At 53.7% G+C, this 23,147-nt stretch overlaps 1 protein-coding gene across 50 annotated transcripts in view; it reads left to right on the forward strand.

The window, feature by feature from the left end:
• EPB41 (erythrocyte membrane protein band 4.1) overlaps positions 1–23,147 on the forward strand; it is an 88,149-nt gene that overhangs the window by 23,167 nt on the left and 41,835 nt on the right. For 36 of the 50 annotated variants that reach the window (XM_080566656.1, XM_080566658.1, XM_080566673.1 and 33 more), the window contains 4 exons: positions 13,595–14,045; positions 16,500–16,730; positions 19,086–19,190; positions 22,447–22,489. In XM_080566656.1, the coding sequence (XP_080422782.1) occupies positions 13,602–14,045; positions 16,500–16,730; positions 19,086–19,190; positions 22,447–22,489 (823 nt within the window). In that variant the 5' untranslated portion in view covers positions 13,595–13,601. Of the gene's footprint in view, positions 1–13,307; positions 13,398–13,594; positions 14,046–16,499; positions 16,731–19,085; positions 19,191–22,446; positions 22,490–23,147 lie in introns of those variants that run through there. The other 14 variants (XM_080566670.1, XM_080566689.1, XM_080566690.1 and 11 more) reach the window with 3 other exon arrangements.

Consider the following 23,147-nt stretch of genomic DNA (forward strand, 5'->3'; position numbering starts at 1 on the left):
GTGCCACCCGGACCCGCAGGGGGATGCGTTTCTTTCTCGAGAAGCCGGTCTCTGAGGCGGGTGGGATGAGGGCTGGCAGCAGGGACGAAGCGCGGAGAGGAGCCCTTTACGTTCCCCATCTTTTTCCCCTTTCCTAGAAGGCTGGCGCTGCCCTGGCCTGGTGTCGTTGGGAGTGAATTTAGCGCTGAAAGTGCAAAAAAGCACCACGCAAAGCGAAGCAGACGTTTTGCGGGATTATCAACAAAAAGACGAGAAGGTGGCTGCGGCGGTGGCTTGCAGCTGCTCGGCACGGGTGGCGCTGCCTCGGCGCCGCGCGGTGGGCGGCTGCCCGCGGAGCTGCAGGAAAAGAGAGCAAAGTTTATGAAATCTTGGCGTCTGCCTTGAAAACGTTTCGTTTTCTCGAGATCCTACCGAAGAATGTCTTAGGCCTGGGTGGGTGTTAAGTCTGAGCAAGGCGAGTTGCAAAACCTCTCCTTGCGCTGGTGACGCCGACGTGCGCCGCGCGGTCCCCGCGCTCCTTCCCAAGCCCGCTCCGGCTCCGAGCACCTCGGCTGCTGCTGGTCCGTGCTGGCAGCCCGGGCTCGGTCCTGGCTGGCCAGGAGGGCTCCGTGCTCGCCTGGTGGCCCGCGAGCCCCCGGGGCTTTGTCCTGATGTGGGCTCGTTTGAAGCGGTGCCACCGACCGCGTGCAGCGAGCGCTCTCTGTAAGTACCGCGGGCTCTTGAGCGCCGAGTAATTGGGAGCAGTAATTGGATGGTAGCTTAAGAGTGGGAGGTTAAACGAAACAAACAGGCTCGGAAGGGGAATGCCAGCAGGTAAAATGGCCAGGAAACGGTAAAAAAAATGGTAAATCCTGTCCTGCTGCTGCTGCCCGCAGCCTGGCACTCGCCGTGCGCTCCGCCGGCGAGTGCAGCGGTGCCGCGACGTGCAGCCCCACGGCCTGGCTCTGCCACCCCTGCGGGACAGCACCGGGGAGGAGCCTTTAGGAAGCCCCTTCGCTTAGGAATAAGGTAACGGGATGCTCTTAACGGGGAGCTTTAATTCATCAGAGCGGTTTCTGCGATCTCTTTAGCGTGGGTGATGGAAACAAACCGGGGGCTGTGCGTGCACGTGCTGAAGTCGCAGCTCCGAAACGAGCCATCAGCGCGTCGAGGGAAGCTCGGTTCCACGTTCGTGTGTCTCATCTTTTTACTCCTGTTACGAAGCCGCCCTCCTGGCCGCTGTGCCGGCCGAGCAGCCGGATTCCTGGAGGTGGGGACATGCCCCAGCGCCCGCTCGTTATTTTCATCTTGCGGAACCGCTGCCGAGGAACAAGTACCGCCCGCCTTCAGCTCCTGCAGCTTATAAAGAGAACCTGAAGCCGTCGCCGGCGAGGAAATGCGAAGGAGGAGGCTTCGGAAGGCGTTTAAAAACAAAAAGGCATCTGGCACGAGCTGGCTGCCTGCTGGCGGCTGGGTGAGCTCACGGTCGCGTTTTGCTCTCTCCGCTTTTTCACCCTGGCTACCTTTGAAGGGTCTTCTGAGCGCAGTTTTAGCCCTGACAATGCTATCCACGGAGCTTGCAGAAAAGAGGATTTGGGTGGCATTTGGTTCCCTTGTGCTCCCTGAATGCGGCTTTCAGTGATATTGTTGTGCGGCTCCCGCCGTCAGCAGCTCGCTTGTCTGGCGGGGCACCCGCAGCCCTTCCCCAGCACAATTTGAGCTGCGGCTCTCGGCTCAGCTCCTCTGCTCGGTGCCTTCCCTCTGGACAAGACCGTCGAGTCCAAAATCCTGATGATATTCTTAATTCGCTGGCAGTTTTGGTGCTTGCTGCGTGTCTGAGCCCTCCACGAGTCCGTGGCTCTCAGCTGGATGGGGAAGTGTCAGGCTCAGAAGGGCTTCAGCCGGGCGTGAGGCAATTGCACAACTGGGATTCAAATATGAAAAAGGGAAAAATAAGCAGAGCTGCTCCAAAAAAAAACAGGCAGCTGTTAATAATGAATTTGCATTGCTGGGTGCATACGTGTGCACGCAAACACACGCACTTTGAGTAGGGTAAGGATTATTGGGGGACCTAACTTGTAAAATAAGCAGCGTTAGGACACTAAGATGCGTACCCAAGATCAGTAGCTTGGCCAGAAAGCAGCGTTGGTCTCAGCTGGCTGCAAACACAACGATTTATTTTAATGAGGAGATATTTAACCTGCCGCGTTCTGTTTTCTCCGTCCGCTTTCCCCGACTAAAGGAATATTTCTGTCCTGCACGGCTTGTTGTTATCATTATTTTAATACTGCGGTCTTTAAGAAGTTGTGTGCTATTTGCTGCTGTCTCCTCCGCCGGAGCCTGGCCAGGAGCGTGCCGCGGGCGAGCGTCCCCACGCCGGTGGAGCAGGGAAAGCAGCTTCGATCCCCAAAGCTGTGCCCAGGTTTCCCCAGCACACGCCTGTGGTCTGCCTGCAAGCCCCTGTGCTTGCACCGGGGCTCTCTTCGGCGTGTTTGGGGACCTCAGGGTTCTCCTGGTTCAGCGTTTAATGCGAAATGAGAGCGGGGAGAACAAAGCAGGGAACAAATGCCCGAGAGAGGAGCGGTGCAGGAGGCAGAGGAGGTCGAGGGCAGCTGAGTGTGAGGGTGGGAGGTGAGTGCTGGTGCTTCTCGTCTGTAGGGCAGCCCGCGGGCTCCTGGTCGGGTGCTGTTGGGATGAACAGCAGAGTTGAGCGTGGCTGGAGAGGATGCTGCTGCGACGTGCCGCTCAGAAACGAGGGGCCAGGAGCACGATGCTCGGTGCTGGTGCTGTCCCCCTGGTGCACTGCGTTGCGACGAGGGGAACCGAAGAAGTGAAAAAGGCTGCTCCAGAACCTCAGACGTCGCAGTGCCGGTGTTTGTTTGGTGCTGCCCTGGTTTCAAAACCTCCGTGAGGCTCGCTCCTTCCCCTGCAAACCCAGCGAGCTCAGAAGGGAAGGCAGCAGCCGACAAGCAGCCCGTGTAACGTGGGTGCAAAATGTGCCTGGGACTCCGTCCCTGCCGTCGCTCGGAGCAAGCAAAGCTTCCTTTTCCTTCCTGCAGCCTCAAGAAAGCATCCTTGGTGCACGTTTGTGCCGACGGCTGCACCGCCTGCGGGCTGCCGGACCGGTGCCGGAGGCGAGCAAAGCGCAGGGGGGGCGGGGATGCTCGCGGGGGTCCCCAGCAGCGGCAAACACCTGCAGTACCCCGTTACCCTCCTCCACGTGTCTTTAATCAGCGCTCCCCCCTGCCCCCCAGGTGATATTTAATATCCCGCGTGCTATTTCCCATCGCTGGTAGGGCAGGCTGCCCGCCGGAGCCCAGCTGCCGTGTCCCTGGAGCTATTAATGCCTCAGGGTACGCGCTGGGCGCAGTAATGCAAAGCAGGACCGAAGGCAGGACCCCCGTGGAATAACGGCCTGGTGGCCCCGTGGGCAGGCAGAAGGTGTCGGCGTAATTATTTTGGGTTCGGCGTAATTATTTTGGGTTCGGCAGCAGGAGCAGGGTAACAAAGTGCCCTCCCGGGGCATCAAAGGGGTTCCTGGCAGCTGAGCAGCTGCGATGAAAGCACCCTTGTGCACCTACAGACCGGCTACCAAAAGGCAACGCACCAAAATAACGGAGTTAGACCCCGAAATGCTGTCCCTCCATCCCGAGAGCCAATATTGAGGACGCTGCCTGAAATTGCAGCTCTTTCCCTGCCGACTTGGAACGGCCGCGCCCCCGCTGTGCTGCTCGGGGCAGGCTGCTGGGGGTTATTTTAGCGCTGTTTTAGGACTTCAGTCGTGCCCGAAAAAGAGGTGAGTGTTTCAGGACAGCTGCCCGTGGGGCTGCGTGCGCGAGGGTGTCCGGGCTGAGCACCTGGAGAGCTGCCGGCGGCGGCGCCGCGTGGGAACCCGGCGGCTCCGATTCAGAGGCTGGAAGCGGCTGTTTGCAAACGCCTTGCCTCAGCTGTGGCACTGGATGTAATTAAGGAATGAAAACTGCCGCACACCCCCTAATTAAGGGGATTAAAACCGAAAGCTGTCTGATTTCACTGCCGGCTGGAAAAAAAAAAAAAAAAAAACAACAAACAAACAGTGGCGGAGATGGCTGCGAGGCCAAGGCTCCGGCACGGGTCTGCCGCAGCCACGCCGAGTGCCGAAAGGAGAGGCTCCGGGGACAGGGGCAGGACTGGGCTGCGCTGTGATTTGTGCCTAATTGGCTCTTGAGCACGAGCGAATGCGGTTCATCACTGCTCCGCGCGCCCTCCCGGGGGGGTTCTCTTCCCGGGGGGGTCCAGGCGGCGCCAGCTGTGCGTGGAAGGGGCCGGTTGTGGCTTTGGGATCGGGGAGGCTCCGGGCACCTCGAGGGCTCTCGCTCTTCCACGAGCTATGGAAACACCTCGGTGCCCATTGCCTGACTCGTTCTGGAGCACCTTTTTTCCGTTTATATTTCTTTTGGGGATCGGGGAGGTTTGGGCGGCGACGTCTCCTTTGTACCGGCGTGAACCCCAACGCCGCGGTGCAGCCTCGGGGTGGGCGGGCGTCCCGCTGCCTCCCCCAGCCCCAAAACCCATCGCCAGCCCTCGGAGTGGGGACAACCTGAATTTGTCTCGGTCAAACCGAATCCACGCCTCGAGGCTTTACGGACAGCTTCTGGCTCCTGAATTCCCCCGCCTGGTGCCCGAAGGTGCTTCGCTGCTCCGGCTCTGTCCCTCCTGCGTTCCCCGCTGCCCCGTGCTTGCGGCGCCGCAGCAGCGGGGAGCTGCCTGGGGCTTGCGTTTCTGCAGCTGTTTGGGTTTTGCTGGGGAACTCCAGGGAGCTTTTTGGTGTTTTTAAAGCTAAGCTTCCACGGTCGTGGAAGTTTTCAAGTGGCAAGAGTCTGGGGTTCTTTCTGCGATGCTGTGCGGAGCGCGCCGCTCGGGGTGTGTGATGGGAACGGCTTTCTCCTCCCTCGTGAGGTTTTCCTGCCCCGTGCTGCTGCGTGCGGGGCTGAGCCCTGCAAGGAGAAGACCTCAGAAGAGGTAAAAGGCTGAAGGGTGGCGGCTGCCTGACTCAAAGCCTCTTGCAGCAGCACGGTTCCTGCGGTGCTGCGCACCCACCCAGCGAAACTCAGCCGGGTGAATCTCTCTGGGCGCTGACTCACTCCCTCGGGGCTCGCCACAGCTTTTGTAGCCGTCCCGTTCCCATCCCCAGGGCTGGGTCGCTCCCCAGCCTCTGGCTCCGGAGCGAAGGTTTTCCTCGGGGCCGGTGCATCCCCTCCGTGCCTCCAAGCACCCCCGGTCCCTGCGTTAAGCTTCACAGGTTAAGCTTCACGGTGTTGGGGGCTTGCTCACGATCGCGGCGAAGCAAATTCTTCGCTGCTCCGTGGTTGTGGTGAACACATGGGGGCAAATTCAGAAATAAACCAAGCCTGGTGGCTCGGGTGCTGCTGCGAGCTGCCAGATTGCTTCGAACAGCAACAAAGCTGCCCCGCTGCTGCTGCTGGTGCTGCCCCTGAGCAGCCCCGGAAAGCCTGGACATGCCTCGCACCGCAGGCTCTCGCTGGGGTAAGGAGCAGCCTCTGCACCGAATGTCTCGGCTCTTTGCAGTGTTGGTGCTGGAAGGAGGAGAAGCAGCGGCTGCTTTACAGGGGAGGAGGTCTCGGAATCAGCTTAGGGTCGTGTCGTGCTGCCTCGTTGAAATACCTTCCCGCCCCGTGGCAGGCGTGGAACAGCGGTGGCGTGAAGCCCGTGCCGAGGACGCTTTCGGGTTGCTTTAGCGGGGCTGGGCAGGAGGCGAGCCCAGAGTGACTCAGGACGTGCCAGCCCTGCTTTCATGCTTGACATTTCTTCTATTTACTCTTACCATGACCAGTTATTCTTCCTTTTAATAAATCTCGGGCGTTCCACGAGGGCGAGGCTTCGGATGGATGCAAAGCGTGCTGCAGAAGGATGCCCGCAGCTCGGGCTGTCCCTGATGTCCCCAGCGTGCCCAAGCTGGGGCCGCATCCATCGTGTCCCTGGTGCTCAGTGCCCGCGGGCAGGTGCACGCCAGGCACTCGCGGGGCTGCGTCAGAGCAGCGTGCGGGTCCCTCTTGGGTTCCAATTATAGCCCCGCTTGGGAAACAACCAAAGGCAAAACGACGCAAGCCGAACGTGTTTTTACCCTGTGCTCGAAGCTGTGAGGAAGGAAAACGAGCCCTGTTATGTTAAACCTCGAGTGTAAATGAGGCACAGTGTGAGTAAACACATCTGTGTTCAGGCAGGGAAGGAAAAAAAAAAAACCCTCATGAATAATGCATGCAAAACCCCCTTCTATTCGCTCGATTGAGATGTATTGCTTATTTCTGTTTAACTGGTGCTTTAGGAAGTGTCGTGCTGCTGGAGGAGGAGGGCTGCTGCCGCGCGTGGAGCCGCCTCGGGTGTGCTGTGCCGTTTCTCCGGTGCAAAGTCTGGCTGGGATGGGGTGGAAGTGGGAACAGGGACATCCTAAACCCAGCTGCCGTCACGCGCCTCGGTGCTTTCTTTTCAGCCGAGATTTCTGGTGTCAGCCCCGTACCGTGCGTGCCGGGTCCCCCCCGTGGGATGCAGCAGCCTGGGCGCTATCGGCAGGGTGCAGGCGGCGGGTGCTGGAGCTGCCTTGGGTGGGGACGGGTGCTCGGGTCCCTCCCTTCCTCCCCGAGGCCGGGCAGATACCGGCAGCAGCCGCAGAGCCGGGTTTCAGCTCAGCGGCCGCCCCGAGCAGGGCTGGCTGCTTCCTTTGTAGGGTTTGTGGCGCAGCTGGGCGGCTCGCAGAATTGTTTCTGCGCGGGGTTTCTGCCTCGTGCTCGAGGCATAGTGGGGTCGGTTCTGCTTTTGACATCTGTGTAGGGCTGGGAGAGCCCTGAGAGCTGCTCCTCCACGATGGGAGGCAGTGCTTGCGTTACACCGGTGCCCGTTCCCAGGTCCCTCTGGTCTGGGTCCAATTGTTCCAATTTCGAGTCAGTTTTAACACCACCCAAACGGGCATACCCTGCCAAACCCGTTGCCGTTGACCTTACTCGAGGACGTGTCTTCGTCTAAATTTCGGGGTTCGCTGATGAACAAGTCCCCTGAATCCCGTGTGACGTCCAGGTCTGGAGCATCCCGGAGGGTGTTTGAGGGTCCGGGGTCGGTGCTGCGGCTCTGCTCGCTTGTAACGCACTCCTCTAACGCGCCGTTTAGTCAGGTCGTTCCGTAAGCCCGCTATTCAGCTTGACAGAAGTGATTTGCTTCCAGCAGATGGTAAGCTACTATTTTTTGCCCTCATTTAAATGGGAAAGCTGTACGGCACCAGAAGATGAAAGAGGGGCACGGCGCTGCCGCCGTGCAGTAGATTACGAGGGCTGGGCTGGTGAGAATTAAATCCGGGCGGTTATAATGGACCATCTGCGTTGTGCCCGTGCCTTCTTCCCCTGCTTGTGGAGCCGGAGCCTGCGGCACCTCGTCCTACTGCTCGGCTGGGAGCGGGGCCGCCCGGGCCGCGGCATCCCTTTTGTTGGCACCCAGCGTATCGGCACAAGGAGGTGATGCGCGGCGGTTCTGTACGATGCCCGTGCTAATTATTCTCCTAATCAAGTATGATAAAACAAATTTTGCAGACAGTTTTTTATTGCTTGGCTTTGCCTGACCTATTTGTCCCGTAGCCTTCAGTGGCAGCTCCTTGGAGGTTCTGGTTCAAATCTCTAGAGGTATTTACTGGGAGGCATCTGAATTTCTTATTTTATTTGGGGGAAAAAAAGCACACTAAGTCCTCCGCTGCGTTTTCTTAATTGTATTAAAAATAATCTATAGGATGCATTACTCAAACACGTGTTCTGCTCGCGGTGTCTGCAGTTTCAGTGCACGTCTCCCACCTGAAAATGCCTTTTACACGTGTGTGCCTCTCGCTGCCTGTGCACCAGGTCCCCGGGAGCCGCGTGCTCAGCCTGAGCCCCGTGTCTCACAGCGTGCGGTTCCACCTATTGTGAAATGGGAAAGAACGCACTTAAAAAAAAAAAAAAAAAAAGCCTGCTGTTGCTGCAACTATTGGATTTTTTTTTTGTCTATTTTTAGCAGAAATTTCTCGCTGAAAATTTATCACCGTCTCCAATTCTCGCCGGAGCAGTAGCGTTCGGTGGAGCCGCACGTTTCTGGGCAGGAAGGTCGAGGCAGCGTGCTCAGGCAGCACGGGTACGGTTATCTGGTGCGCAGCATTGCTGCGAAACGGTTCGCCTTCTGAGAAAGGAGTGTGCCCGGGGGCAGGCCTTCTTCTCTCTTTGAAACAGACAAAAACACCCAGGATTAGGTCACAGTTACGGCGGGAGCTATTTTCTTCTGGGCTTGGGAGCAGGAATAAGTTAGGTGTTACTCCTGGTTGGAACAGCAAGCGTGTTGTAGCTTATTTATGAGCCTAGATGCGGGAGGCTGGAGCGCCCTGTCAGGTAAGGACGGTGATAGACGTGTATCTAGCTATTACTGTTTCTCTGAGCCACTGTAACTTGTCACCGAAGGACCCAAACGAGCAGCATCGTTACTTCCAGAGAGCTAACGCATCGTCGCCTAATGACGGCTTTCGGGGGGCGAAGTGAGCAGTTTGGCATCCTTGGGGCTGGAAGGCTTTCTCGGCAGGGATCCGCTGAGCAACTCCAAAATGTGCGCGTTAGATAAATTGTCTGCTGTTTGCCTCCAGCACATATGCAGGGTGCTCGCTGTCCTGCGACAAAGACCTAAAGCAGGTGTGAGACCGCAGCTGGACTGCGCTGGGCTAAAAGTGTGCTGTAAGGGAGAGCTCTCCTCCCGAGAGATGCCTACGAATTGTGCTGCATTAGGTGGTTGGCCCCGGCCGCAGCCTCACACGTGAGGCCACACTTGCAATCCCACGTGTTTGGGGTCGTTGGGAGGCAGCAAACTCTTATGTGACTAATGCAGAAGCTGCCTCGGCCAGAAAAAGGGCTGGAGGTGAGGGGAAGAGGAAGAAAGGGGAGGTATGAGAGAGTGTGCCCGTGGAAGGGACGGACCCGAACACCGCCTTTGCTCTGCTGGAAGTTTTCTTCTGACGTCTGCAAGAGCACGGTGTGGGGCTGGACCTGAGCTCTGATATCCTCTGCTCCCCAAATGCTGCTTAGCATGGGCTCAAACCACGGATATTAGGATCAGGATCAGCAGTTAGGCTTTGTACTCACTTCAAGCCTCAAGTTTATTTTGTTTAAAGGAGAAAAGTGACTCTGCAGGTGAAAGCAAGCTTGCAGAAGCACCGTGTGCTCCCTCCAGCGATGCTGCAGGGCCTTGGATAGGAAGAAGGAGGTGAGCTCGGAGGCTGGGGAGGTCAGAGGGTGTTCTGGGGGCCAGAAGATCTGCTGTGCGGGGGACAGGAGGTTCATAAAACCTGCTCCGAGTGCCTTTAATTACGTTTTCTTCAGATTGCTTCCTGTTGCTGAAGACTTCCTGTCTGAAGGAGGATGTTCTCAAACATCAGAATGCTTACACACAAAATCGCACTTGAATGCTTTTCTGAAGCGATATTTACTCAGAAATCTCCAAAGGCAGCATGTACGTTTTGCTGTGCTTTTGCTCATTTCCCCAGCATTAAGTGCCTTCTCTCCGTTAGACTGGTGACAACCCCTCTATTTACAGTCTGTCTGGCTTCAAACCCTCGTCCTCTCCCAAAAACCTCCCCCAAAACCCGGCAGTGACAGGCGTGACGGGGCAGAGCAGCAGGTGAGCAGCGCGGCGATGTGCAATGAGCAGGAGGAGCAGGTCCCTCTGCTGCCGGTATCGCAGAGCTCCTGGGGCTCCTGCGGGGTCTGCACAACTGCCTGGCGGAACAGCAGTGGAAGAAAATGTATTTTTAAAACCTGCTTTTGGTTTGAGTGGGCATGCTTTGTCCAAACAGCGAGCAGAAGAGCAGCAGAGCAGGAACCTGGCTCTTCAGGGCAGCTCTGCTGTGGGTGTCCTGCTACATAGTGAACGTCTCCGTACTACAAAGGTTGAAGGAATAGGTTTCTTAAGTGGTACGGCCCCTTGGTTATGTGCCTTGCTTACAAATTCCGTTTCTTTTGGTCGAAAGCTCGAGAAATCCTTTCTGACCATAAAGCTTCAAAGGGAGAGAAGCAGCGGGCAGCGCGCTCGGGTCATGCCGCAGGACATTCGGCTGCACCCGGTGAGTTCTTGGTGCTGGCGGCTCGCTGCCTCCACGAAATGTTTATTGGGAAGGGAAATGCTCCTACGTGCCCGTCGTTGCATCCCCAGCCCAGGGAAGGGGATTTGGCCGAAGGAAGCCGAGCTCTGACGCGATTCCTGGGGGACAGAGGAAAGACGTGGGGATGTTTGTTGGTCCCCAGCGAGTCCCACCTTCCAGCGCCGGGATGAGCGCCGTCCGCAACGCACCGCGGTCGCTGCTTTGAAATCCAAGCAAGTAAACAGGCTTGTTCCAGGAATGTTAGTATTTAAAGGGAGCAAACTACGTCCAGAGGAAGCGTTTGTTTGTGGGCTGTCCCTTCTGTTTGCCGCAGTTGCTGAGGCCTGCTCTTCCAGGTCCCCTCCCTTCGCTCCGGATTTTGCCTTTTTGTTTTTAAGAGAGCAGCGCGCTTCGAGTGTGTGTTTGGATAACGATTCTTACAAATGCGTTTACTCAAACTAAACACAGTGGGAAGTAACTACAAAGCAGGCTGTTTGGGCAGCTGGTGCCCAAGAGAGCTCACCATTTATTGCATGCTCGTGCTGGGGCAGTAACACGGCTGTCCCTACCCATGTGTGCTGGTGCCGTGGTAGCTTTGCCCTCTCCGTTGGCCATGGTAAGTGTGTGTGTTGTCCCATGGGCTCGGGGTGACAAACGTAGCCTGTTATCCCTTGCACTGCCTTGTGACATCTACCCAGTGGTTTTTGGAGGGCTGTTGAGGGTGTGAATTGAATTCCTGGTGCTGTGATAGCAGTGCGACTCGGCAGGCTATCGCTGAGCTGGCGGCGAGCAGCGTGCTCGCCGGGTATCCTACGGCATTGAGAGCTGCGTGAGCCAAGGGTCTGAAGGCCTTCGTGTCTCGTGTGTGATTTGGATGAAATTGCTTTCCCTTCTCGCCGATGTTTCTGGGTTAGTCTCCGCCGTTTCCCCCAGGGGACGAGGCAGCCCAGCGCTGCAGGGCTTTGCCTTCCCAGGCAGCGAGCAGCAGGCGTGACGCAGCCGCTCCGAGGGCGGCGGTGGGAGCCGGCTGGATGCTGTGTCTGCCGTAGCGTTTCGTTTGATTTGGATTTCACAGCTTTCTCGGAGAGCCTGTTCTGCGATAATCTTGCAAAAACAAACTCCTGCAAGACTTCCGCGAAGGGTGACATAACGTCACAGCGGTTTGGAGAATTACCTGCCCGTGCTCTCGCTACACCACGCTGCCGTTTTCCACCGCGCAAAGCGCTGGAGTATGAGAAGTGCTGAAGTGTGGCTTTCCACAGATCTGTGTCTTCGTTCAGCTCAGAGCCGTGGCACGCCTGGGGTTTGGCAGCACCTTTTCCCTTGCAGCATCCCTGGTGCATCAGGTGCACGCGGATGTGCTCAACTGGGGCCACGTGCAGGCTGGCTCCTCTCGTGCCATTTTCTCCCTGCATGTAGAAAGCTGCTGCTTCAGTGCCTTCCGCCTCTCTGGGCTTGGAAAAAATCCCCTTCCCCCAGGAAAGCTCACCGAGGGGAAGATCATGCGTAGGGTTTGGCGCTGAGAAACTGCAGGAAACCTGCAGGAAAGCAGGCTGGGGATGGCCCTGCGGCTCATCCCCAAAGCTGGCTGGTGTGGCAGGCCCAGGGGAAGGGGCTTCGGAGATCTCAGAGCCCCTGCTCCAAACCTGACGTGGCTCCAAACCACGCTGCTGGGTGCACGGATCCATCACTGCCGCCTCTTGGGCCCCAGCAGGCTTTCCAAAGGTCCTCCTTACAAAAAAAGAATCCCTGTTAAACTCAGGGAATTTACATGTCTGGAGAAGTACAGCCAGAGCAGGTCCCTAATGCTGCTTTTTTTTATAAACCACAGCTTTAGAAATAGTATTAAGCTTTTGCATTAAACGCAGGGGAAGAGTGCTTCGGAAAGCTGGGAAGGTTTTTTCTTCTAAGCGCTCCGGTTATTTTGGCAATTAGTATGAACTAATTTAAAATTGTCGAATGCAATAATTATGTAGGAGGGTGACATCTCAAAACGTTTCTTAAGTGCGTGTTTTGAGCAAATGTTTGTGCGCTGAGGGCTGGGCTGGGGGATTGGGAGGCATATTGGATTATATGCTATTTGCTCTGCGTAAGCAGTGGCAATTTATTGCTGCAGATACATGTGATGCAACGCGCAAAGATTAGTTCTATCCCCTCTAAAGCATGATTATTTTGGGTCCTCTTTATACCTTAAATAGATACTCCTCTCATGTGATTTCCATCTTTTTGTGTCAACAGCCCAGGCTAAAGTTGAAATAAACATTGCCTCAGCTTAACAGCGCGGCCTCTGAAGAAATCTGCTCTCCATTATGGGGATTGTTTGGAAGCCTTTTAATCTTAAATTTTTCAGATGCTTGACGGTGCAGCGCAAAGGTCTTGTGGATCCCGAAGCCTGCTTGGCTTCGCCGGATCTGTCCCGCGTAGACCAGCGGAGCTGCAGCGGGGCAGCGGTTCTGAGCAGAACCTTTTCCCTGCTTTGTGTCCCTCTTCTTGGTTCCTTGTGAGGTTCTGCGGCCTGTTTTAGGGACGTTGGGAAGAGAGCAGTGGCTTACGTTGGTTGAGAAGGGCTACGAAGCTGGTGAAGGGCCTGGAGCACAAGTCCTGTGAGGAGCAGCTGAGGGAACTGGGGGTGTTTGGTCTGGAGAAGAGGAGGCTCAGGGCAGACCTCATTGCTCTCTGCAACTGCCTGAAAGGGAGGTGTGGGGAGCTGGGGGTCGGCCTCTTCTCACAGGTAACCAGGGATAGGACCAGAGGGAATGGCCTCGAGTTGTGCCAGGGGAGGTTCAGGCTGGAAATGAGGAGACATTTCTCCTCAGAAAGAGCGGTCAGGCGTTGGGACGGGTTGCCCAGGGAGGTGGTGGAGTCCCCGTCCCTGGGGGTGTTCAAGGAGAGGTTGGACGTGGGGCTTGGGGACATGGTCAGTGGGTGATGGGGGTGGTAGGGGGACGGTTGGACCAGCTGATCTTGGAGAGCTTTTCCAATCTTAATGATTCTAGGATTTTTGACCTAATAATGACTCTTCTTGGCTGTGCGGGGTTTGTCTCGAGTAGCGGCTTTTCCCTTCCTGTTGCAGTTGTGGAGAAGGATGCTGTAACCCTGCAAGCCCCTATGGGCTGTGTGGGATTTTTGCAGGGCTTGGTAGGAGGAAAATTGTGGGGTCTCATGCGTGTCCTCATCTGCTCCGCTCCCACAGGTGGTGCTGCAACGGGGTGATGGAGCTGGAGCGGGAGAGGGCCTTGGGACAGCCAAAGGGTGGAAGATGCGTGGGCACCCGCTGTGTGTGGTGGAGATGTTTCTGTCAAAGCAAACCTTAGCAGATTGAGGGATTTGCTTATTTCTAATTGCTTAGGACTGGGGTCGGCAGGACAGGGTGGTGTGACTGGGGAGCGTGGTGTGTCCATGTGTGCTGCTCGGTCTGGCTGGCTTTATGCCCGCTCCAATGTCGCTGCTGCTTGACACCTTTCGGTGCCTCTCCCACAGCGCCATCATGACAACAGAGAAGAGCCCAGCGGCAGACGCCGAGAGTGCGGAGCAGCAGCAAGCGAAGGAGGAGGAGGAAGGAGCTGCCGAAACACCGAAGGGAGAGGCCTCTCCGGAGGAAGGGGCGCAGCAGGCCGCCGAGGGCCAGAAGCAGAAGGCCTCCGGCGGCGATACGCAGGAGGAGCCGGGCAAGAAGGAGCGCCGTGCCGCCGAGGGCCGCGGCCTCTCCCGCCTCTTCTCCTCGTTTCTCAGGAGGCCCAAGTCTCAGGTGTCCGAAGAGGACAAAGACCCCGATGCGCCCAAAGAGGGCGGAGGTGACCAGAAAGACGCGGGGTTAGGAGCCAGCCCTGATGAAGAGATCCTGGTGAAGGCCCCGATTGCAGCTCCTGAGCCTGAGCTGAAAACCGATCCATCGCTCGATCTCCATTCCTTAAGCAGTGCAGAAACACAGGTAAAACACCCTGCTTGGTGTGGCGTGCTTCCTTCTGTTCTCGCGAATGTGTCTGTTTAGACAAAACCACAAAAAAAATCTTACCCTCTGTTAGTAAGCTAGATTAGAAAATCCCATGAGATGCTGAAAGGGCTCGTCATCTCCTTGTGCTGCGTAGCGTGCTTCCGCATCAGGCCATACTGCAAAATTCCTATTCCTGAAATTGTAACAACACTTCAAAGCATACATTGAAGTACCCCGTACTGACTCTTTACCCTGCTGAGCATGGAAATTCCCCCAAGAACTTGGATTTGAGTTTGTTATTCACAACAGAACCGTTTCTCATTTGGGTGTGCTTGGTGTGTACAGAAGGTAGGTCGGTGTTGTGAGGTGGGGATTGCAAGAGAAAGTGAACCCGGGGAAGGGTTTCATGAGCTTCGAGGAGTGTAAACGGGGCATTTCAGGACTTGGTCATCTGCTCAGTCTGGGCTGTTGCTGAGCCTGCCAAATACAAATATTTTCTGCTTATGCATCATGTAGACAGGGATTTTTGCATAGCACGTGTGCTGAGCCCAGCTCTTAGTAGCTTTCTGATTTCTGCTCTTTAAAAGCCAGGCTTGTTTTTCATGCAAGATTTAAAATTTTTAAAGCCGGGTAGAAAGTGAGGCAGAGACACCCGCGGTGAGACATTCCCAAAGCAGCAGCTGGTTATTGATTTGGGGGCCTCTGGTTATTGATTTGGCTGGCCTCTCTTACTCCTTGGTGGGCATCTCGGTTAGCTGCAGCCCTGCCATCACTAATGTGGCTTCATGGAGCTAGAGAAGGTGATTGCTACTTCTTGTGAGACGGGGATTTCCTAAAACCCAGCCAACCTGTGTGTATTGCTGGAGTCACGGAGTGACAGCTAGTTTATTGTAAAATCTGCATTATTTTCCTTGCTGCCCTAAGGTTTTGAATGGTCTCCAGTGGGGTGTTAGATTTGAACTGCAAACTCTAGGTTTTTACTGACTTTCTGAGGAGTACTGTACAAGTCAGAGCGTTGTCAACTGTAGGCAGTAATTGTAAATCCACTGCCTTAAAACTGCAAAGTCGTAGAGAAGGTAGTAGGTAACATGTTTCTGTTTTCCCTCATGTCTGAGTCTTTGAAAAATACAGGCTGATCTTTGCTAGTGCTTTGTACCTGTCAGAGCTGGGACACGGTGGGGAGCTGGAAATTTTCGTGCAATTTCAGCCCTGAAGGGGCCTCTTCAAGAGGAGATGCATGATTTCTTTCTCTGTTTAACTTTGATTTGCTTGCTCTATGCACAAGTGAGCGTGCCCAGAGAGAAAACCCACCGCCTTCCTTCAGCAAGCGCCGTCTGTTTCAGACGAAGCACTTGTTTTTGTTAGTTCTTATTTTAGATTGACGTTAGTGGCTTTTTGAACTGTGACACTCGGCAGATATTTCTGCCGTGAAAGCATTTGTGAGGTGCTGCCTGTTTGATAAATGCTGACCAGCAGGCATTACGAGCTTTGACTGATTCTCTGCTCCTGATTATCCTGGCCCTGCTGGAACAGAAGTCAGCAGCTTGTGGACATTATTTAGGTTTCAAACACTGGAGCCGGCGCTGGCTGTGTGCAGTTGTGCCTGGGTGTGATTTCATGAGATGCGATGGGCTGAATTAACAGCTCACCGCAGGCTGAAAAGACAGGGTTTTGCTCTCCCTTCTTCTGCCACGGCTGCGTGCTCCGGCTGCATTGAGCCACTTCCAGCGCTTGTCAAAGCCTGCTATGAACTCATTTAACCTGCTGAAATGGCAGTAAAAAAAAACAAAAAAAAACCAAAAAACAAGCTTCCTTCCTCCTTCTGTCCCCAAACTGCATCTTTTTCTGCAAGTTTAGTGAATTCAGCTGGCTCATAAAGTGCTTCAGTGGGCAAAGGGAGAGGCCGTCAGGGGTGTGAAGGCTGCCTTCCCCTTTTGGTGGCCGTGAACTGTTTGGTCAGTTCAGAGGGCCACAAAATGTCAGTGCCAGTGTCCCTTGTACCACTGTTACCGTGTTGAGCACTGTGCGTTGGAGCACAGTAAATCTTTCTGGGTGACAGCGGGAGCAGGGGGGCAACAAACTTTGGCTGTTGGCTTTTCTAGCAGTGAAGGCATGAGGTCTCTAGCCTAGGACAGAAAGCACTTGCTAATCCAAAAGGCCCAGTCATTAAGGCCATGAAGATTTGCATGATCTAACCTGCCCTAATTGCTCTAATCAGCCCTTTCTTTTTTTTACATCTTTTATTAAATGAAGAGTTGAGAATGACTTGAAGGGCTTTAAAAATTGCCATCACTCCGTGCACTCGTTACCCTGCCCACTCAAGCTGCTGCTCCAGGTCCTTGGCTACACATTTAGGCCAGATAACTAATCCCGGGGTGCGATGCTCGCTTCTTGTGATGGCTTTTTGTGTGACACGTCTAACTGGGGACTTGGATGTGCTGGGGTTTTCAGCCTGCGCAGGAGGAGAGGAGGGAAGACCAGGAGCCGGACAGCAGAGACCTCGAGGGCCAGGAAGGAGGAGAAGCGAAGGAGGAGTGCACCAAGCCGGAGCCCAGACAGGAGACTCCAGAGACCAAAGCCGACAAGGATTTGAAAGCTGCCCAGAGAGCTGTAAAAAGACACAGAAACATGTACTGCAAAGTTGTCTTGCTGGATGACACCATTTTTGAGTGTGCTGTGGATGTAAGTACATTCAGGGGTTGTTTCTTCTCTTTTCCCTCTCCCTTCTCCTCCTCGAAAACCACCACAAACGCTATTTAATAGGGGTCTAATTTGCTGCCAGTGAATTACATGACAGGCTTTACTGCAGAACAATCTTGCTGTAAGCTATAATAACTTATTTAGTGTGTTGTAAAAATCTCTGTGTGCCTAGGAGCCTTTTTTGTTTATAGCTCTGGAACTTGCAGGCTACTTTGCTTTGTAAAGGTGGAAGTTTTAAAAAAAAGTTACTGCGCTTGCTGTTCATCTTCTCGCTCATTTTTATCCCAGAGTTTAGTTTATTGCGTTAGGTTGGGATTGTCTAAATATTTTCTGCCCCTTTCATTTGAATAGAATGTGTTGTCGTGTTGATTTGTGCTTTCTGTTCACCCAGAGTGCCTTTGCCTATCAGGCTGCTGGCTAACATATCTCCTGCAGGTGGATGTAAAGAAAAACAGGCTGCATTTAGCTTGGAGTTGAATATATTTGCAGTAAACAATTTAAAATCATTATGTTGACTTACAGCACCGCAAAACCCTTCATCTGAGAGCTTTTATTTTGCTTTATTTTGTGCATTCTCTCGGAGGGCTGTCTTGCTGTCAGGGCAATAAAAAGCTCGCAGAAATCCCTATTTCAGTATCGAAGCACTTGCCCAGAATATTAATAATCCGGTATTTACCACTCGAGCCTGCTTCCAGCTTGTTTTTCTCCATCCCGCTAGCTCTGCGGGCCGCGGGAGGGTATCGGGGCGTGGGGCTCCCTGTGGAAGCGGTTACCTTGGGTGATCCTGGGCAAGTAGGTCAGCAGTTTGTGTAACAGCACGGCTATTGTCGCTGCGCGGGATCGGCGCCCAGCGCTACCAAAGCCCGGGATGTTTACTGGGGATAGCAGGCTCAGCCCCCAAAAAGCAAATTGTTCTCCAAAAGGCTGGTGCAGCAGCGGTGGCTCTCGGTCCCGCAGCCCCAGTTGGTTTGTCGTGGTGTCGTGAGTGCGTTTGGCAGCCCCCCTCCGGCACTGATCCAGCCCTGCCGTGTTCTGGGTGCTGTCACATCACATGCGGTGTCCCTGGTGCGCTGCTGTGAGTCCGGAGCATCCCATGAGGCACCGAGGAGCAGATGGGCAGGGACTGCTGTGGCAGCAAGAAGCTCTTGACTTGTCGAGTACCCTTGGCTTTAATGCCAATATAATCCCGTCGTAGCATTTTGAGAAGTAATTTATGAAGATGTAATTGGGAAGGGATTGCAAAGGTGTAGGCAAAGACCAGCACAAATGCCTTTATTCGAGAAGAATGGGTGCTTTCAAACCTTCTTTCCCGTTGACAGCCATAGAAGGCTTTTAATTCCGACATGTCTTTAAGTGCCAGTTCACCGAGAAAGCTCCCAGGCTCACGCATGCAGCGTGTTAACGGGGGAGCTGCAGCGCGTGCGCTGACAACCTTACAGCTGAAGGAAGGGCCACAGGAAAACACGGCCGTGGGCTTTGATCAGTAGCCATGCAAACACGACTGAAAGGAGAGCTGCCTGCACAAGCGATGCATTCGCAAAGCTTATTTTGCGTCACTGGAACTGCACTTTCCTTTTAGCAAAGCCTCCAATAGAATTAGCTGCTTGCGGTTACCATAGTTTTGTGCCTCAGGGACGTTTTCCTTCGTGCTTTGGACTAAAAGGGTATCTGCTCCTAGGGCCAGCTCCTTCACTCCGCTTCTGCAGGATTTTGAAAAAAAGAGGAGATGAGAAATGCTCAAAGAGTGTTTCTGGAGGCAAGAAGTTGTGTGCTAAGCAGCCAAAGCTGGGGAAGCTGGGTTGCAGCAGCAGCTCGGGTTGAGGAGAGGGTGGAAACGAGGGACTTTTGTTCTGAGCCGCTGATTCTTTTCCGAGCCTGCTTTGCCAGGTTGCCCCCAAAAAAACAATGCCCAAAATGGGGGCTGTCAGGGTGGGTTGGAGCAGCAGCTTCGTCCCTCACACTGATCACTGTTTGATCAGCTCCTGATTGTCTGAGAGCCTGGGGCTGGGAGCTGCCAGTGCCATGGGCGTGCTTTGGGAGGGGAAAACTGCACAAATCCTCTGTTTATCAGGATGTTGGAGAAGCTCGGCTTTGGGGGCTTTGGACGTGAAGTTGGTGGGAGCAGAGAGACCTGCTGCAGTTCTCATTGCCTCTCAGTTTGGATTTTGTAAGGAAGAACGCCTTATAGAAAAGAGCATCCAGAAGCAGCCAGGAGATGGGATTTTGAGCTAGCCAGGACTTTTCCCCCTTCTTAGTAGCATCCGGTGTGGTTTTATGTTCCCTTTTTGCAGGCAGAAAGCAGTCTGTGCTAGAAAATGCTTTTCTGTCTATTTGCAGAAACATGCCAAGGGGCAGGATCTACTCAAGAAAGTCTGTGACCACCTCAATCTCCTGGAAGAAGACTACTTTGGTTTGGCCATATGGGACACACCAACCTCCAGGGTAAGAAGTTGCTGGTTTATGGTTTTCTGCACCTGGGTGGATTCAGCTCTGTGCAAGGCTCCATGGACGAGGTGGTGCATAAGCTGCTGATGCTCTTCTTCAAACTACTTTGATCCCCTCCCCAGGAAAAGACTAAGAGGACTTTAAGAATAGGTTAGCCCTGCTTAGATGGCAGAAGGTGGACCTAAACGTTGACACGCTGCAGGGGAACTTCAGTCCTGGAGCCTGTGTTCACTGAAGGCATGCGGCTGAGCAGGCAGCAGCAGTAAAACTGTGGTGGTTCGGGCATGGAGCAGTCATTGCACGTGCCTTAGGTGTTCGTTTAAAGTCTCTGCAGACTTGGAGTGTGGTCCCCGAAGAGGCTTTGGGTTTGCTTTCTCTTCCTTCTCTGACTTGCGACTGCCTTCCTCCTGCTTCGGTAACAAATCAGGGGCTTGGAATTCATGCTGGATTTATTTTACCCTGGGCGGCCTCCTCCTCCAGTACAGCGCCAGCAAATGTTGCCATTCTTAATAATGACTGGTTCGGGGGATTCTCTGGGTGGTAATACTGCACTGCACTGGTAGCTTTAGCACCTTTATAATGGGAACACAGGCAGGGGAGTGGGAGTGAATCAAGGCTTAAAATGTGCAGCGAGTGAGCTCGTAGCAACTGCTGGCTCCCAACGTGGATTCAGCTTCTGCTGCCTGCGTGCCAGCCAAAGGCGGGCACTCGGGGGACTTCTGGGCTGAGATTTGGGGCTTGGTTTGTTCTTTTTTTGTTTTGTTTCGTATAGAAGATTCTCAACTGGAAAACACGAATGCGTAAGGGCAGTGGTGAGTTTCAGCAGCAAAGTGTACATCCCTTTTCTACGACTATTTTGCCCTTGAAAAGGGAGAGCATGGCAGGAGGAGTGCTGAGTGCCAGCTGGCTGCCCCGGCACTGGTGTCAGCGTTTGTAGGGTTTGGTTCTGAACCGAGGCTTTGCCCTGCAAAAGCAGAACACGTGCAGCTCTTCATACCAAAACTCTTACTCATAGGGTTTTAGTTTAAGGGCTTTGTTTGGTTAGACCTGAGCAGTGTCTTATCTTTTAAACCCCTGGTTATGCTTTAACTCGAGCAATTACTCAAGCTCTGTTTAATGAAGCTAGCCAAAAGCGTGCGGAATTGAAAACAAGGGGCCACCTTCATCTCCTCTAGACCAGCTACATTGGTCCACGCTCTGACTATTCACCTATAGCTTCGCTTATGGGCAAGGTTACGGTGGCTGCAATATATATTAGTCGTTAAAAGGCTCAATAATTGAAAGTATGGATTTTTAATTCAGGCAAAACACGGCTCGATTTGTCCTGTTTGTGCTGGGGGCAGCGTGCTGCCGCATCTCCCGGAGCCGTGTGCCGCCGATCGCTTGCTCCGATCGCTTGCAGGAGCGCCGCGATTCTTCTGAAGGCAGACACGTGCACTTCCTTCGCCCCCGCTTGACGTGAGCTGGGAGGCCGTGCAGCTTTTTAACCGTAGAGACTGAAAACAGATAGTTCTGTCAGGTTTGCGTGTCAGAGCCGGGAGAGGAGGAAGGAAAAGAGCTGCGCATGGGGTTAGCTCCAGTGCAGAGTAAGCTGCTCGCCTGGAGACTGTTTTGTTGTGATGGGGGAAAACACTGTGGGGTTTTCTGTTGGTTGTTTTTTGTTTTCCTTTTTTTAATCTTTCTGGTTACGCGTCATTGAACTTGAAAACCTCAAGCTCCGTCTCTCTCTGTAACTTCAGAACCCTGACACTGAATTACCGAGTGGCTGGTAGAAACGATCGTGATAGGAAGTCAGCAGAGGAGCTTCTGCAGCTGCGCTGAGCAGGCAGGGAGATGCACGTCTATGTTCGTGGGCAGGGAGAGGTTGTGTGAAGGTTTTCCCTTACTTAGGCAATAACCCTTCCTGCGGACAGGCAATCCAAGCAGGAATTACAGAGGGTGAAGGTGGAAAGAGCAGCTGCTTGGCGCTGAAGCAGTCGTGGTACCGTTATGTGCATCGAGATGCTCTGCTTCAAAGAGTGGCTGTGACTGGAAAGCAAGCGGGCCTGATACGTCTACCTTTCAGATGGATTTCCTATCACTGGTTTTATAGGTTAGAGGAGCAAGCACATAAAAAGATAAGATTACGTCTAAGTGTCGCTGTCTCCCTGCCGTCAAGCTGAATGTCCTTCTAGTCAGGAAAGATTAGCTGGGAGGATTCAGTGAGTCAGTTCTTTCACCTCAGGAGACCTGGATGTCCAAATCCTGTGCAGACCTCACAAAAATGACCGTGATGGTTGCCTGTAGCCTCTCCAGGAGGGCTGAGAGCATCGTTCCAGCCCCTCTGGGGGGCAAATTGCGGCCTCTGCAAAGGACAGGCTCAGCCTCGGCGTGCCAGGAGTTGCTCTGACCGTGCTGGCAAAAACAGGAGTGGTTTTCTGAGGCTTACGTTGTACCAGCATCCCACAAACCCCCAAATTACAGAGGGGGGAAAAAAGGATGTATTTCTAAATTTGTAGCTGAGATAATTACTAGAAACTTGAGTCATACTTAAAAGAGACTAAGTTTATGTCACGCTTGCCAGCTACTGGATGTTTTCACTCCTGTTTCAGCAGTTAGGTTGTTAAAGAACGTAGCTAATAATAGAAAGTCTTGGCGACCCTTGTTCTGAGTAGGGCAAGTATGTGGATGGGGTGCCTAAAATGAATGCCTATGTCCAATTTGTCTGGTTTTAAAGGTCTTTGAGAAAAAATGTGTTGCACAAGTGCCCCTCTTGGCTGGATGTGGCTGAGACCATGCCCGCTGGTATGTGCTTGCTGCCTTTTATGCTGCAATATTTGTAAAAGTAGGATCTGACAGGGCAGAATATGCTGGGCAGAGTTCCCTTGGGTGCTGTTGCTTTGTTGTCAGGAGCCGCCATAAATTCCTTCATTTAAATCCTTTTCTGTAAAGAGCCTCCGTGTGGTGTGGGATGCTCATCAGCTGCGTGTGCTGAGCCTCTGAATTAATAGGGTCGCCTCGATGGAGAGAAGAGCTTCAGATTGGACCCATGTTCCTTGTTCCTCTCCTAGGAGTACTTCGTACGTGAGGGATTGGAAATACGCACAGGGACCGCAGACTGGAGTAAAAGTTTCAGAAAATGCTGTATATCTTCAGTTTCCATGGCTGCATTTATGTCAAACGTTGTCGCCTTGCTGTATTTTTAGCGAGTTGCAGTTTGCTGTGGTGTTTCTGTAACGTCTGTTAAACTGTGAATGTTTTTATCCTCTTACAGACATGGCTGGATCCTGCCAAAGAAATAAAAAAACAGGTTCATGGTAAGTAGATCAAATTTATCATGTGGGTGTGTGTGGCTTCTCTCCCTTCCCTGTTTGCGTGTGGTTCTGGGCGCAGTCCTGAGTGCCCAGGGATCGGTGAGAGTTCAAGTCAGGGTGTCTGGCAGGGATCAGCTCAAGTTCAAGCAGTCTGTGCTTCCTTTCTCTTTTTCTTCGGTACTTGGCGATGCTCTAGAATTAAGGAAAAGTCTGATTTCCTTGCAAAAACGTAGCCAGGGATGTGTTCGTCCTGTGCAAAGCCGTGCTGTCCTCACTACCATGCAGCACTGAAATGGGATGGGAAGGTAGACGTCAGGGGGCACCATTTAAAACCAAAAGGAGCCGGGGAGAGCCTGAGCAAAGTTGCCTGCTGGAGCAAGGTTTCGTGGACTCCGAGGCTGTTTCGGAGCCCAAATCAGGGTACTGGAATGATAAACAAAGGGCTCGAGTAGTATCAGGACAAATGCCAGATGCTCTCTGGAGTATTTTAAGTTTTGCTAGCACTGAATTAGTTCAAGACGAGGGCAGTGTCAAAGTTAAATAAACTCCAGAGGCTTTTGTTTTGTTTCGGGAACAAGCCTAAGGTCTGACAGCCTCACGAGTCAAACGCTGCTCTCTGTATGCGTGGTGGGGGCGCAGGACGAGGCGTGTCAGCACTGCC

This window comes from Anser brachyrhynchus, assembly GCF_964034855.1.
Source record: "Anser brachyrhynchus genome assembly, chromosome: 24".
NCBI lineage: Eukaryota > Metazoa > Chordata > Aves > Anseriformes > Anatidae > Anser > Anser brachyrhynchus.